Below are 17845 nucleotides of genomic sequence, written 5' to 3' on the forward strand. Positions count from 1 at the left end.
AAAATTGCAGAGCTTTTAATAAGGGGCAAACAGACTGACGTTTTGACGCTGCTGCGTCTTCTTCAGAGTCAAACAGGTATTGGTAGAACAGTGGCAGTTAAATACCCACATCCTTAAACTCAAACAGTATCTCATTGGTGAATGAGGATGAGGGAGAAATTAACCAATCCTGTTGAGACACTCATCAAAAACAGGCAATGCATGGCATAACCCCACCGCCAACCATGTCACAATGTTGACATTAGCAAACTGCTCACCCACTCGTCACCATACAGCTGTCTGCTATCTTGCAGGTACAGTGTACCACCTACCTGATTCACCTTTGGAGTCTTGTCTGAAGAAACATGTCATGTATTAACACTCACATTTTGAATGTTGTTTGCACTTAGAGAATATGTTTCACAGAAAGCTTGTTGCTCTCCCTGTGCATCTTCAATTTTTTAAATACACATATTTGTCTTTGGAGCTGTCTGAGTAAATGTGAAGAACTTATTCAGCCATTTCAAACTTGAAAAAAAGGAAAACTTTTTTTAAAGGGTTTGAACTCAAACCATTGTGGGAAAATAAAGTTAAGTCAAGAGACTATTCCAGAGGACCATTATCACCATGTTATTATTGGGAGGCAGCCAGAGCAACTTGTGACCCAACTGTCCATGCACTTAAGACCATTTTGGTATTTTACTGGTTTCAAACACAAAAAAGCAACCATTTAAAATCAAGTAATTCAAAAGGTAATCAAGAAATCAATAAAGCAATTGTTTATGTTCATGTACTTATGTTGAAATGGTGAACTTTCAAAGTCTTGCATCAGCTGCATGTGGAGGTGAGCATGGTTGGCACTCAGCATGGGTGAGAGAGGTGTCGGGATGACTCATGAGAGCAGTGCTAGGTGAGTTGATTAGCACAGCTGGTGCTCATTGTCTAATCATATTCTCCCTTTAAATGAAGTGGCACGCTGGACCTCAGATGACGCCACACACCAGAGATGAACCGCAGGCTTCATGTGCTCTATGACAGAGAGTATTTTTTCCCCAACTGTGTTGGAAGTTTTAGAGCAACTGGACCTTGTGTGCCAAAGAAGCTGGGCAACCAGAGGCCCACAGTTAAGGGTTGTGTATTTGTGTTAAAGTGTTAAAGTAGTCATAGTAAAAAAACATTGTCTGTGAGCCGACTGTTGTGCCAGGGTTTTGTGCTGAGGGAACTCACAGTGGCAGTTAGACCAGCATTGCACAATCCCAAAACATTTTTTGATCTAAAATGCATAGAATTGAGGTCCCTAACTGCCTACAACCCAGCCAAGATCACACAGATGTCAAACGGTCAAGTTAATTTTATTCAGTAAAAGCCAAAAGAGGAGGCAGAGAAAATAATCACAGGGAAGACATGATCCATGCACAACTCTGGAGCAAAAGCTGCCCAGCTCTGGAAAATGAATCAGAACTGGAATGTGACGCCAGGTAGAGAAGGTGAGGTGACTCGATGATGGCGGTGTAGAAGTGCACCATCATTGACTTTGGCAGGTTGAATTTTGTCAGCACTTAGAGGAAGTACATCCTCTGCTGAGCCTTCTCGATGATGCTGCTGAAGTACTGCTTCCACGTGAGGTTCTGGGTGGTGATGGTACCCAGGAAGCGTAAAGACTCCACAGTGTCTGGCGGAGACAGGAACAAAGAGGAAGACCATTTAATCTGGTGTTGAAGAGGCCAGACAAAAACTCCCCATCGTTGTGCCTTGCTACACACACCTAGAGGAACCGCAGTGAATATAATGTGAATTCAGTTTGAATTAGATTTATTTTTTCAATAAATAAAGAACCCACCCTCCATAAAAAGACCTTTACAGACTTCCTATCCAATGATCCACAGTTGCCTCTGAGGTGTGCCCTTTACCCACAGTTCTGTCAGGTTGTCCGATTTCACAGTGGGTGAAGTATAGGCAAATATTTCAGTGAGGCTGATGAACAATTGATTGAAGCTTACCAGGATCATCCAACCATCTCCTGGCCATTTCTGTTTGCATGGAATTGTTGCCTACCTCATCTATAGCAAAGTGTATGCTGCCTTTCAACAGCAGCTCAGCTACCTATAAAGTACAGGGTAGTCATATTTGTGTCCTTTTGAAAGTTTTTAAATGCTTACAAGGGTACATACTGTATTCTTACTTACCAGACTAACACCGCAGGATGTTGAATCCTGCTGACAGGATGTGAGACTGTGTCATGCATCCATCTAGATAAATTTTTTTTTCTCATGAAAGCCTTGGGGGGGAAAATGTGTTTATGTGTGTTACTTGCACATCAGAAACCATTTAACATAATACATTCTGGATTTGCCTACCTTGCTGAATCCCTACAATGTTTAGTCAATGGGTAATGGCTCCAAATGGTTCTACAGAGCTTGTCCTTCCTTTGGATACATGTCCTTTTACAGATAGGACACTTCAATGTATCAACGTCCACAGAGTTGTGAATTTAGTTGCACTTACTAGCAGAGTCTAATGTCTGTCCATGTAGACAGCCCCGAAAAGAATGTCCCACTCAAGCTGTGGGTTATTGAGTTAGTTTTTAAGGTGGCATGATTGTAACCAACACCTTTTTAAAAGCAACTATTATCCTTACCTTGCTCACCCCCCTTGATGTGCCAATTCAAATCGTTGTCATCTTTAATGTGTCAATAATTATTTTACTTTGGACTGTTCTTGCTAAATCCTCACAAAAAAACATATTCACATTTACTTGCAAATCAAAAAGGAAAAATCTGAAGCAGCTCACAAAATATGACTTACATCACTTTACAATTCCCTCCCTGGTGCCAGGCTCTGGAAATCTGTTGTGAACGGCCCTATAGCAGGTGGTGAGGACAAGCCTGCTTCCTCCAGTAGTCAGTGTCTCTTTGTTTATATATGGTGTAACCCAGGTTATCAGACATTAAATATTACATTGTAATCCAAAAATGTCAGTTAAAAATGATAATGGTAAAACTCATATTTTCCATGCAGAAATAAATTAGAAATTGATTAATTCATTCTAAAAAGGGTTAAAATCATTAATCTAAAAATGTTTTATTTAATTTCATTGGAGGTGAAAGTGCTTAATGTGTTCAGTTTGTGATGTTTGTAAAGATTCAGGTGACATGGGAGGAGAATAGCGCTGAACTGGGCGAGTTCAGGTGATCTGTGCGTGATACAGGGCTGAGATCCCTCACCAGCCAATCAGAGCCCAGCTCGCTCCGTGTCAATTAAGCTCACTTGCATTTCCGATTAACTCTCTGCTGCGCGAGCGGATCAGACACAGACGCACAGGATTGCTCTGAGGATTTACGTGTTGGATTATACTGGAGAAATTGATATTTTACTTTTTTGCTGGAGAGGTTGAGTGGATAAAGTTTCCCTTTTTGGCCGTTCGTCGAATTAAGTGGAGACATCGTGTCGCCGTCGAGCTGAGGAGAAAACGTGAGTGTTAGCTAACTTGTTGCCACTGTGTTTGCTAACAGCAGTCATATTAGCTGTTTAAAGTCGAGCAAGAGCTATTGCTTTGTGAAGTTAGATATCTAAAAACGCTATTTACTCTGTCCTCATGTCACCTGTCTCTGCAAAGTGGACAAAAACCTGGAGTTTGTGAGCCGTGCTCCTTTACAAGTTGGAGTGTGTGCCTATGACAGAACTTTTCTGGTGAGTGAATTTTATTGGTAATTTTGTGAATGAATTAGTTGGTACCGACCTGTTGTTTACTGTTAAATAATTGCGAAAATGCTAATTTGAGCTTGCATTATTTCTGTACATGCCGTGTGTAAGGCCATGCGCTGTACCCCCCCCCCCCCCCCAGCTGTGTTTTTATTTTTTTTATACCGCGGTGGCAGTGAATTAAAGAGTGAGAGTAATATTGTGCGGTCGGAGCAAATAATTCATGCAGAAATGTTTGTCAGAAAAATATTTTAATGTTATTTCTGATCAGTTGTCATGTATATAGTTGATTTAATGAACATTAATGAGAAGCAGAGTAAGAAATGCCATAATTTAAGCCGTTTAAGACTCTAGATGTGTGTGTTAAAGTTTAAAGGGCCTTTTGGCCTATTGCAGGCCGGGTCTTTTTCATTGTCCCTGTTGAAGCTAGATTGGTGTGTTTTCAAGAGTGTGGACTTCTTCTGCTGCTCCTCTGCGCTGCAACAGTGGTAGTAGAGTTCAGCAGTCGTGGCGAGCCAAGCTTATTGATGAGACGATTCTGAGATATCTGAGCTGTTGTTTCCATCATCATTCTGGTGGGACTGATTTCTGCCATGACACTGAGGGATTTTGGTTCTTGCAGACTTCATTGTTAAAGGACATTAAGAGAGAAACTGTTCATGCTTTAAAGGAGCATACTGTAATTTTATTGTGTTGAATTTGTATTTGATTTCATTGTTTGTTGAAGTGTTGTAAATTGATATTCAGCTTTTAGAGGTATTTTGATAAGCACTTTAAAGGGCATTTTGATAAATTCATTTCATTTTAAAGGGTACATTGTTAAAAAATTTAAAAACTCATTGTGTTGACAATCTTAAAGCATAGCTTAACTGTAGGGTTAAAATTAGCACAGGGTAAACTTAAAGTAGATCTTTAACACATTAAGAACTAAAAGTCACTAACAATAATAGGTTTTGGTTTTTTTTTTGTTTTTGGTCACAGTGTGAATAACATTGTTGAAGAAAGGGAAAGACCTCATTGTTTATTGTGACAAATGTTTATTATTTGTTACACAAATAATTAATACAGTAACGTGTTTTTAAACTTACCTGTTTGTGTGATTTTACTCTTGCTACTTAATGCATATTACAAAACACTCCCTCCTCCCGTACCGAACCTAGAACCTGATAACTGGTCCATGTGATAGTGAACTGATACACTGATACCGTTTCTGTACCACCCAGTGTCTACCCTATTGAGCTAGAACTCAATCAATTCAATCAATCAATTTTATTTATAAAGCCCAATATCACAAATCACAATTTGCCTCACAGGGCTTTACAGCATACAACATCCCTCTGTCCTTATGACCCTCGCAGCGGATAAGGAAAAACTCCCCAAAAAAAAAACCCTTTAACGGGGAAAAAAAATGGTAGAAACCTCAGGAGGAGCAACTGAGGAGGGATCCCTCTTCCAGGACGGACAGACGTGCAATAGATGTCATACAGAACAGATCAGCATAATAAATTAACAGTAATCCGCATGACACAATGAGACAGAGAGAGAGACAGAGAGAGAGATGCAGGTAATGACAGTAGGTTACAACAACATTATTGAAAGTAATAATATTATAGTTATAGTTCTGGCTACTGTGGTACAATATGTTGAAAGTATGTATTAATATCTGGCAGTATACATGTGTGATAATAATCATATGTGTATAATAACAGTAGAAGTATGACTAATGACTAATGATGGCAGCAGCAGCAGGAGGCATCTGGCAGGACCACGGCAGCAGCACAACCACACACGTCACGCTGTCCAGGCACCGCTGCGATATGAGTTAATCTGAGAGACAGTGGAGCACAAAGGCTCCGGAGAAGAAGCCGAGTTAGTGACATCCAGAATGGCCGAGTTAGCAAGATGCAGTAATAGAATACGAGAGAGAAGGAGAGAAGGTGCCCAGTGTATTATAGGGGGGTCCTCCGGCAGACTAGGCCTAAGTCAGCCTAACTAGGGGCTGGTACAAGGCAAGCCTGAGCCAGCCCTAACTATAAGCTTTATCAAAGAGGAAAGTCTTAAGTCTAGTCTTAAATGTGGAGATGGTGTCTGCCTCCCGGACCGTAACAGGAAGATGATTCCACAGGAGAGGAGCCTGATAGCTGAAGGCTCCTGATCTACTTTTGGAGACTTTAGGGACCACGAGTAACCCTGCGTTCTCAGAGTGCAGTGTTCTGGTGGGAACTGAGATTGGTTACAATGGCAATATTTTGGGGGGTTTCAAATTTGAGATTGACCCTTTTTATTCTTTTTAACTTCATCAGTTGTGCCCCTTCTCTGTATATGGGGTTCACTGAACTAATAGCATCCCATGCATCATTATTGTGTGTGTGTTATTTTATATCCCCTTCTGACGCCACTAACTATGACAGCTTGTTTGGTGTTCACTTCATGCAGAGTACCTCCTCTTCAGAATTATTAAAGGGTTTTTTTTTAAACGCTTGGAGTTTGGTGCTCCACCCTCTTTAGGGCATTCTTGACACAGCCCTGTAGTCTCATGTCCTTTTATGGGGCTTGGCTAGACGTTTACTTATGCTAATTAGAATCAACTGGCATGCACTTTCAATTTATGAGGACAAGGGGATTCGTCATTATTAGAACCCAGGTGCGAACAATTCTGTGGTTAAAGAACACATCATGAATCTTATGAGACTTTTCTTAGGATCTTTCTCAAGAACAAATTTTAGAGAAAACTCAGGAAGATAATGATGAATAAGGCATTGTGATTCTGAATGAAGCATATTAGTCCCCATTTTCCTTCTTTCTGCTGCTGTTCTCTGGTGTTTTTTTAGGACAACATCTCCAACTTAGTAAGTAAGTAATTATGACCACAACCCCTTGACTTCAAAACAAATACAGCCACTTACATTGTACTCTTTTGGCATCTGGGATGAGTATCTTGTGACCTTGCCAAACATGCTATGCTGGGTTGTGGGCTGTTTTTTTTGGTCCTTGACTCAAAAATCGTGGGCAGGAGTTTGTTGAGAGACCTCAAAATTTCTGCTTTAGATAACATAAGAGCAGGCATTTTTATGTCATTAATTTAGTCTGTATTCAACTTACCTCTGGATGGTGCCGTTAAGCTTCTCAACATTGGTTGAGGGTGGTAAGGTAAGCATAAGCTTTGTTGACTGCCAGGAGCTTCACAGAGTCTGATGTTTGGTTTAAATTCCATTATGCACAAAACAAGACAGCATTTACAGTACAGCATAATGAGAAATAAGTAACGTTTCCCATGAGTGTTCTACCCGGTTTTTAAATACTGTCTCTTGGTCTGTAAGCAGTCTCTGAGGTGCACCAAATGTGTACAAAATCAAGAATACAGTTGGTCACCTCCTCTGCAAACTTTTCTACAGGGGTGTAGGCTTCTGCCCACTATGTGAAATAATCAACCATTAAACAAATGCATTGATTAGGTCCATCCAGACCAGTTCACATGGCTCTATAACCAGAGAAAGTTCAATGGTAAATAGATATCTGCATAAGAAGTCCCTGGTATGTGAGTACATTTAGCTGCATGGGACATTCAAATGACCTCACTTCTATTGAATTACTGTATACTGTCTTTTCCTTTTGACTGGCCCGCTTTGCTTGACGATTTGGACACTGAGCAATCTGAAGCCAAAAAATATTCAAATTATTGTATATCATAGACCTATGGTCAAGCAGGAACAACAAGTGAAAGAGATATCACATGAGTGTTTTAATTGAATTCACTGAATTACTGCTTTGATTTGACAGATTGTTTTGTTAATTAGGTCTTCATGTAAAAAAAACAAAAAAAACCCTGAGGTTACTTTAGTGACCTTTCCAACTTACCCATTTGCAGATGTCAGTTTTCAGGTAAGTAATTGACCCTTCACTAAGTGACGCCCCCAGAAGCAGACAGGCCAATCATAACATACCATTGCCCCAGCTCAGAGCAGGGTGTGCCTCATTGACTTTAATGTAATCTGTTCAGATTTCCTTCATTTTCAGGCTGGTTTTGTGGATTTGGAGCTAAACATTGTGCCTGGGACACGTGTGTTAATGATACTCGTTACCTAGAGAGTTTGGAAAAATAAACCAAAGTAAAACCCTGAAAAGTGTGGGGTTAGCTAGCTAGCTGCTGAAGATATAGCCTACTGAATGTATACACATGCTGCTTTTGCTTTTTAATGAATATAACAGTGAAAAAGAGACCGACCCTGCTGTACAGGAACCAGTGAAGGGAAGCAGGGAAATTTTGCTGATATCCAACCAGCTGTGTGTCATCGCATTGTACGCAGATGAACGTTGTTCGACTTTCCCTGGAGATCCCTGCCCATCTGGCAGCGGGGGTCCAGGTGCTGGCAGCGGCACGGGGGCGAAGCCAAACGTTGTTCATCTGCACACACTGCGATGCCACACAGCTGGTTCAATATCAGCAAAGTTTCCCTTTATATTCATTGTCTTCTGTTGCGATCATCTGATCTGATCTGTAGCCTATAGTTCGGCTTTAGCTTCTAACTGTCTTTGTCTTTTTAACCTGTTGTTGCTGCTGAGTCAGTTTGACATCCTGGATATATCCTTCAAACACAGACTGTAGACCCCTCTGTCTGCTTCTCTCTGGAATCACTGTTTCATTTTTCCAGAAATATGTTTTTTTTTCAGAGAGTGCAGTTATTTACAGTGTGGGCTCCATGCTTACTTCAACAGCTTGTTGGACCATCACAAAGAGGTGGGGCTTAGCGAAAGATCAATTGCAGCTTACCACTTCATGGTGTATCATTTTTACACCACAGTGAGAACCAAGACTACTGCATTGCATGTCCTCAAAGATCATCGGCTGATAGCACTACCTTTGCCAAATGTTCTTGATTGGCTTTTCTTCTTCAGTAAATAAAGTGAAGAACTCCATCTGGTTAAAAACGCTTGATTTAATCTTAATATAACAAAACACATTTAGTTATGGTGATAACATCAATACTTACCATTGAGCACAACTGTTGAGGCCATCTCTTTATGTTATAGCTCTGGTATTTACTGAAGCCCTATTTATTGAGAACAGTTATGGACTTTGAAGTCCATAATTTCTTTAATGAGGTTTGCATCCATTTTTTTCTTATTTGTTTTCTTCATTCTTTATGTCATTTTTCTCTTAACAACTTTGTTTTTATTTCAAATACTGTTGAAACTTCTGCACAACCGTATATAGGTTTCCCTCATTTGGAGCTAATGGGTTCATTGGCCACAGGTTTGGCTTGATGGCCTCAGCCAGTCCACATCTACATTACCCTTGGCCAGTTTTGTGGACACACCAACTCTAAGTTAGTGCACATGTTTTTTGAATGAGATGGTCAGCAATCACTTATGGGCATAATATTTGGGTGTACATGCAGTTCTGTCCATATAGTGTGTATTTTCTATAACTAAATCTATAGTCTTTGATACAAATGAAGATTTAATGTCTAGCCTATATATAATGTGTTCGTCATATTTACATGTTTTAAAGGAGCAACGAATACAACATAATTCAGGAAACTCGAAGGCCAATAAAAGTAGCTCCTGTGTTTTTCCTTAGTGTGATTCCTGTGGTTGCCATGGTCACAGAGAGCTGCAGTGGCAAGTTAAAAGTTCAGCGTTCACCAAGATGTCAGCGGCAATTTGCCATGCATGTTCATGAGAACCGCATTCTCTTTACTTGCAGCTGACAATATTGGTGGCTTAATCCGCGCCACCCTTGAGGCATTAGGTTTTAGGGTTGTCTGTCTATCCATTCCATTTGCATGAATATCTCAGAAACGTCTTGAGGGAATTTCTTCAGATTTGGCACAAACATCCACTTGGACTCAAGGATGAACTGATCAGATTTTGGTGGTCAAAGGTGGTCCCAAGGTATAGCCCAAAAAATTAAGGTTTACCATTCTAGTTTTCCTCAGCTCAGGAGACTCTGCAAGAACAGTTCAATTTTACCTTGTAGAAATCTAGAGACTGCTTTTATTTACTCTTGTTTGGACTATTGAAACTGTCTTTATACATGTCTGAGTCAACACTTTACACAAATTACAGGTTGTCCAAAGTGCAGCAGCAGACTCAGAGAGCACATTATTTTAGCTTCTTCATAGGCTCCCAGTATATTTTAGAATTGTTTTTCAGATATTATTGTTTACTTTAAAGGCCCGCTTTGTACTCGCACCTAAGTATATTGCAGATCTTGGTGGCAGCCAGAGGTCATCAGCCAAGGTTAGCCATTCCACAATCTGTAGGTGGAGGACCAAGGGTGAGCGGGCCTTCTATGTTAGGGCTTCCTCTCTTTTTGGAACAGCCTCCCTGAGGAGATCAGACTAGCAAGGCCCTTATCCTTAAATCCCTCTCACAAACATATTTTTATAAGTGTGTTTTCCCAGGGTTTGTGGCCTCAATTCACTTTTATCTCTCCTGTTAAGTCACTTCTTAGAACCTGTTTGTGTATAAAAGCATTCTTTTAACTTCTATTCTGTTGATTATTTTATTTTCTTTTATTTTAGTTATTTACTTTCTCATATGTAGCTCATTTTGTTCAATGAAACAAAAGGAATTATCATTATTATTAAATAATATAATTATTATAATAATGATTTACTATTTTTTTTAAAGTCAAGGTCACTGTGACCTCACACCCATCTCATTCTCGTGAGTGAGATATCTCAGGAACATCTGAAGGGAATTTCATTACATCTGGCGCAAATGTCCACTTGGACCCAAGGATACACTGATCAGATTTTGGTGGTCAAAGGTCAAGGTCACTGTGACCTCAAAAAACACATTTCTGGCTATAACACATGATTACATATGCTGATTCTGACAACATTTCACACAAATATCAATTCACTTTCATCTTTAATCTGTTAAGTCACTTCTTGGAACCTGTTTGAATGCACAGGCATTGGATTAACCTTTATTCTGTTGATTCTGTTGATAATTTCAATTTGTTTTATTTTGCTTATTTACTTTCTCATATGTAGCTCATTTTGTTCAATGAAACAAAAGGAATTATTATAATTATTATTATTGAATAATTATTATAATAATGAATAACTATTTTTTTTTCTTGTATGTAGTTCCTTTTGTTCAATAAAGCTGTTTTTGGACTGATTTTATTGTTGTTTGTGTACCGTTTTTATAATTATTGTTACTATTATTATTATTATTATTATCAGCAGCAGTAGTAGTAGTATTAGTATTAGTAATAGCATTAGTATTATTAAAGGTCAAGGTCACTGTGACCCCATGTCCATCATATCCTTGTGAACGTGATATCTCTGGAACACCTGAAGGGAATTTCATTACATCTGGCAAAAATATCCACTTGGACTCAAGAATAAACAGATTAGTTTTTGATGGTCAAAGGTCAAGGCCACTGTGACTTCAAAAATCACAGATCAATTTGTATGCTAATTATGACAAAATTTCACACAAATGTGTAATTACATGAAATAATGAAGTGATGACATTTTATATTCCAAATGTCAAACCTCCTCTTCACTTCCTCTCCCAGAGTGACAACCAGGACACTGAGCCTCCTGCCCTGGCAGTCCATCACAAGCTCATTGGTTTGGCTGATATATAGTTTCAGGTGATTGTCGTTGCACCATGTGTGGAAGCTCTCTATCAGTCCTCTTTAAAAAATAGTCTCCAAGTGAGGACAGTATGTTTCCTACTGGACCTTATTCACTGGAATCATAACATCCATTTCGCCAAAAAACCCACTTAATACCCTTTTTATTAAATTCCTTCTACGTCCATATACATTATATGAGTCTGGACAGATGTGAATGTATACTGCAACTTCACTGGTTGGCAAAGGCATACAACGGTGAGGTAGTAATTCTAGTTTAGACTGAATATGACTAGTTTGTCCTTGTACTTCTTTTTATTCAGAAGTACACCGATTGGCATTTTCAAAAGGACATGTAAAGGTCATTTGTTTTCTATTCCGAGCCGTGTGGCCCCGGATTAGGCCTACTTGTGATGCGTTGCATTTTCTCAGTGTGTCCCGTCTCCTATTGCAATGTCTTGAACTGTTCACTGTGGTATCTTATCAGGGTACTGAGTGGCCCTGACGTCTGTCATGGAACCCAAAAAATTCTGATGTTTGACATTTCCAAAGAGAGGAACTTTGTCCTTACGGAGCGCTTGGAGTCGAGCCAGATGCCCCTCTACTCCTGTCTCCTCTGCCACTGTGGTACTGGCTGCACTCATTTTCAGATATAATTAAATCCCACAATCCCTGGCTCCTTATTCACCAGACATTTTCTGAAGAAGTATGTGATGTCAGTGTATGGTTATATCTGATCAAATATATCACCTAGCAAGACCAGTATCTCATCAAGCACATTATCCTGCAAACCTGTAAAAAATTTAACCATTTAAAGGCTGTGTCAGCATATCCAAACTGCCAATCATTATATAGTTAGAATTTTACATATCTTGGTCAAGGGTACACTGGATATGGTTTCAAGCTGTTTTTGTGCGTATTTCCTGCAAAGTCTTGCCACTTTTTGTACCGGTCTTGGGATGTTGGTTACAAGTAATAAACATGCTTTTGTTGCTTTTTTATTTGTCGTTTTCAGGTTTACTCTCCATGCAGTGGATAGCCGAGGGACCCACTCTGAGTCAAGCTTTGTCTCCGTACGGACATCTTGTCCAATGGTGGATGACAGCCGAGCCGAAGGTACTCTCATCTTTTGATTTTTTTTCTCTTGTACTTCTTTTGTTTCCAAATTTGGCACATCTCTTACATCCTTTCACATAATCACAGTTTACCTTAATAGATGCTTACCCACAGAGTTCATCACTAAAATCTCAACATCAAACACAATTTTGTACATGTACATATACATTTTTGGCATCGCACCCTTTCATCTAAGTCAAAATTGTGCTTTTCTTTCAGTTTTTCTCTATGTTTGCAAGTCAGACTCAATTTTAAAAGATTAACTGTGTAAATTCAAAATACACTACTGATCAGTTAGATTGTCAGGTTTTACGTATCTCAGCTCAAAAAAGCAGAACTCCAGAAAGGAGGTCAGGATTCACGTACAGACTTCTTTCATCACAACTACTCTCACAATGTGTGCATGCTTGATTACATATCATGGTTATTAAAACAAGCTGCTGCACACTGTAAAGGGGCACTCCACCAATTTCACATGTCAAAGTCAATTTAGTGATCATGTGGCGTTTGCCAGGCAGATAGACTACGTCGAGGTGCATTATGGGAATGGTATTTAAAGCTGGCCTATATTAGGGGCACAGATCAGCATATGCTTTGTTGATTTCCGCAATCCTTTTTTTTCCATATGTCTCTAGGAAGTACCCAAATTGTTGAGGTTCTCTGTCAGATTGCTGTCACACATTTTTATCTGCTTATTTGCTAAATCCCGTCTTTCCCCTGGCTATCCATGTGTCTCTCGTCTGTCTCTTGCTCCCTCACAGAGATAGCAGACAAGGTGTACAACTTGTATAATGGCTACACCAGTGGCAAGGAGCAGCAGATGGCCTACAACACACTGATGGAGATCCCTCCTCCACTGCTATACAGAGTCCAGCACCACTACAATTCCCACTATGAGAAGTTTGGAGACTTTGTCTGGCGTAGTGAAGATGAGCTGGGCCCCAGGTGAGAAGATCTGGGCAGTAGCACAGTTTTCTCATGCAGGCTTAGAAGAGGTTTTAAATACCTGTTGTCTAAGGATTTTATATGTAACAGTTGTTTTCTTGTCTAGAAATGTCCTTTTTTTTTCAGTCTGCCACTATTTATCCAAGTGTGCTTGTCATCTTGTTTGATGATGTCATCGTGTTGTGTAGGATCAATTACAGTCACCCTGAGGTTTCTTACATAACAAAAGCCAAAGCTGACTGAACTGGTGCTGCCAGATTCAGACCATTAAGCCATTTCTCATGGCATGGTCTGCACCCCCTCTAAGCTGGAGCACCATTGCACAATTGCCCCGTCCCCCTCCTTTTTTTTCCCCCTGCTTTCCAAAGTGCTTCTACTGGAAAGCAAGTGGGCAAGGTCACCGTGAAAACTCTGGGGTTACAGTTGCTCCTCGCATTACCATGGTGATGCCAAAACAGTGTTTGACAGCCAAGCCAAACACTAAATTTGATAGTCAGCTAACACTAACTCAACTTCCAACTCCATTTCCTCTTCTTTCTCATAAAAAAAAACATCCCTCCATGTCCACAACATGCGACCCTGACATCCCCTCAGCCATGACCCTCATGATGGGGACCCCCGCGCTCATTGATTGTTTTGCTGTGTGAGCAGACACTGAGACATTACGACAACATGGAGAAAAAGGGAAGCTCACCGACTAACGAAACTGCAAGAGAGGAAGCATAAAAAAAAACTTAAAAAAAAAAAAGTGTAGAACAAAAACATTCATGTATGCAAGTCTGACAAGGAAGTTGGTCCAGCGCTGATGATAGCAACACAGGATCTTAAGTTACGGCCCAATGTTTTGGTTTGTCCACCCCCACTGCCTGGAAGCACTCCTTTCAAGCCATAAATAATATAATAATCGTGAAATAACTTTGGTCTGTAGGAAGATTATGCTTCTCTCTGATTGGTGAAGGGGGGTGGGAGGCACGGGTTGGCCATCGGGACTTAAATATGGGGATTGGGGTGGTCGGATGGTGTGTTTGTGTGTGGGCACCTACGGGGAGGAGGGTGGTGGAGGGTGCGGGGGGGCTTTTGGATGAGCGAGCACGGATTATTTACTGCCTGAAGTTGGCAGGGTTGAGCCTCGTTGGGGTAATTTACAAGCAGGCTCTATTGGTGGTGCCTTTTAAAAGGTAACAGAATGGCTAAGTGAAACGTAAGCACAGTCAGCTCTCCTCCAGGAGCCGACAATCCCAGGAGCCCCCAAATGTCCACCAGCATTGTTACAACTGAACACTAGCTGCTTTCATAATTATATTGTTCTCTGGACATGCTGTGATACATAGTTAGTTTTTTTTTTACCTTCACTGTAAACACAACTATTATTTTGTACTGCAATGTATTTTTTCTATTTCCACATATCAGTGTCTTTGATTTGAGGTTGTTTTCAGTTCTGGGCAGCATTCCCTTGCAACTGTGTTTGTGTTGTAATCAGTTACTTAAGATCCAGTTACTTAAATCACATGCAGCCAAATCTTCGCTTAGCCTAAGTTGCAACCTGAAATATCATGCAGAGATAATATTTTGTATTGTTTTTTCTTTTTTTTTTTCCTTGTTTGTCATCACTAATGGCATTGAATGCGTTTAATTTGCCCATAGCTCACATGCTTGCATGCCTCCCTTGATTATGTGTTTGGTATTCTGTTGTTTCAGACGTAAGAATTTAAGGGAAATGAGAAAATGCCCCCCCCCCCCCCCCCCCTTTTCAGCAAATAAGTGAAAAGGATGTCTGTACTCCTTGCTTAACTAAAGACAGATGTTGATGCTCAGCAGACACTGCTTTTCAAAACAAATGGAATTTTGCCCTTCTCTGCGTGTGTTTTCCTCATTTCAGTATCCATATGAGCTTAACAGCTTTCAATACTGTAGGTGTGTTCTGTAGGTGTGTTTTTGTTTTGCAAGTATGGAATAGATCCGTGCATGTGTGTGTGTGTGTGTGTGTGTGTATTGTGAGGCATCTTTTCTAACTTGAGCTGACCTGACATATGGCTCCTTCATGTTGTAAACAGCAGCCCCAGACTCTGGACCTGGGGAGAAAACTCTTAGTTTCACTCACTCTAGACAGCTGCCTCTGGTGTAGTGTTCATCAGAGTCAGTACCCAAGAATTCAAAATGCAATTGCATGTGGTGGTTTTGATCCAGACTGGCAGTCCATTCAGAGTGACAGGAGAGACACAGTTGCAATTCTTTCAATCCTGGTAACATTTAAAGCTGTGCTTTCGTGCAGACACAAAGCCAGCGGAGGTGCAAATGAAGAAACAATGCCCTATATTGTTTTCTTTCTTTTTCTGGATGTCTATTTAAACTTGAGGGCAACTGTTGATTGGATTCATTAAATTACATTTGTGTGATGTTGAGCTTGAATTCTCTTGTTTTCTCCTTTAATAGAAAAGCCAACCTGATACTACATAGGGTGGAGAAGATTAGCCACTACTGCCGGTCCCTCCTGCGTAGCACCCACATCCAGAGCCGCACCGACACCATGGCGTATGTCTACTGCCGGAGCGAAGAGGGTCGACTTCCCAGTAACACATGGCACGGCTCTATACATGACAGTCGCACCACCTGCATGGAAAAGCTAATTTCTGTACAGCGTAACACATACAGCAACACCAAGCTCCGATGAGACTGGAGTTTGGAGACGGAGGCGTTTTGTTTTTCTTTTCCCTGCTAAATGACATCATTGATTGATGTACCTCGTCACCCACTCTGCAGCAGGTGTCTCTCAAGTGACTGGTGGATTTTGAAAACCAGGAGAGCCTAAAAAACCTCAGAATTCACTGGACATTGTGTTAAAGCTACCGAAAAACGTATTTTTGTGTGGCCTACTTTTATTATGAGACAGAGGACTTTAAAAAAAGAAAAAGAAAAACCTGGAGCGAACATATTTCTCAACTGCAAAATGCCAGTGATCACACATATCAAAGAGAAACTGCAGTGTGAACATGTAAAATATCATTCAGCCAAGCAAAACTGGTTGGCTTAAATACTTTGAATGTAATATTGTAGTTCCTTTTCGGTGCTTTGAAGCTTACCTGGAACAGAAGAGAAAAAAAAAAAGGAAAAAACCAATAGCATAACTTATTTGCCTTTACTACCTTTATTTCAAAGGAGAAATTGAAATGTGTTAAAGCCATTTGAAAATCACTTTCTTGTTTTCAAATTCCCATTAATTAAAAAAAAAAGCTTTTCATCATGAATTTGAAATAAGTAAGTGAGAAACTATGTAGTTAGTCTTATATTACCTTTGATAGATTCAATTGAAATAGCAAGGCTTTGTGTGGTAACAGGATTGACCAATAGGCTGCTGCCAGCCTGTTGAAATTATGCAAAGACGGAGTGGGTGGCATTCAAACATCATATTCATTCATAGACTTTCAATTCAGTGCTGATTTCATTGCAGAAATCTAGGAATCCTTTTGTCATCTCTCTTTTTAATACTGTAGTATCCAAATTTAATGCTATGGAAAATTTACTGATTTCAAGGACATTTATATCTCAGACTACAAATGGACCCTAACAGAGTGGAGTATGCACCCAAGACAAAAACAACACAATGCTTTTGCCACACTGAAGTCTTTTAAGGAAATGCTTTACATAATTTGTTGGGTTTTGGTATGTGACTAAACACAACAACAGTACTGATACTGAAAAAAGAAATCAGATGCTATAGCTAGATTTAATGATTACTGCAAGATCACATAAAGCTTGTAATCTAATAATAAGTTAAAGCTTGTCACTGGAGTGTGGCTTTTGTCAACACAGCAGAAGTCATCAAGCTCTGCCGAAAGAAATGTAGGTTAAGCATTATATGGATAAGCAGAGCAGTATAAGACATGATGTTACACACACAATATGGTAATAATATAGTCAAATGAGTGACTGAAAATGAGACCTAAAAATGAATATGCTAAATGCATCTTTGAAAATAACTTCCCCTCACAGGAGAATTTGATGTTTGGTAAAAATGTGCACTCATAGAAAATATGGCAGGACAATAGGATAATAATTTTGAGGAAAAAATTTCAGGTGCCCAGAGAGTTTGTGTGAAACTGCTGTAAACATGTGAGGTACTGTCCACTGAATCGCTAAGTATCAGTGATTGTAGGGATCACATGTGGTCCTTTTAATCATTTTATTATTCAGTCCAATGTCATATCTTCAAAGCCATGGATATTGTTTAAATGAAGATAAACAATGCCTTTTTTCAGTATTTACATCTCATGTTATATGAATTGTAATAATAAATTATTATATTGTAAATTTTAAATTGTAAAAAAAGACATATGTATTATTATGTGGCTTTGATTGTCTTTTTCTGAAGAATGTGAAATATTAAAAATGTATATTAAATCAGAAGACTTTTCTTTCATCACTTTTATAAAATAATACAGTAACTTAAAGCAGCTGTAAATCATATTTTTATATCTGCAAGAATAGGTCTGAAAATTAGTGGCAAAT

General features: G+C 39.6%; 1 protein-coding gene across 1 annotated transcript in view; it reads left to right on the forward strand.

Moving 5' to 3' along the window:
- Positions 1 to 16287, forward strand: part of astn2 (astrotactin 2) — a 443146-nt gene extending 426859 nt beyond the window's left edge. Inside the window, exons 21-23 of the mRNA XM_033646535.2 lie at positions 12294 to 12394; positions 13156 to 13339; positions 15773 to 16287. Of these exons, the coding sequence (XP_033502426.2) occupies positions 12294 to 12394; positions 13156 to 13339; positions 15773 to 16010 (523 nt within the window). The 3' untranslated portion in view covers positions 16011 to 16287. The remainder of the gene's footprint in view (positions 1 to 12293; positions 12395 to 13155; positions 13340 to 15772) is intronic.
- The last annotated feature ends 1558 nt before the right edge of the window (positions 16288 to 17845 follow it).

Source organism: Epinephelus lanceolatus, chromosome 19, assembly GCF_041903045.1.
Source record: "Epinephelus lanceolatus isolate andai-2023 chromosome 19, ASM4190304v1, whole genome shotgun sequence".
Taxonomy (NCBI): Eukaryota; Metazoa; Chordata; class Actinopteri; order Perciformes; family Serranidae; genus Epinephelus; species Epinephelus lanceolatus.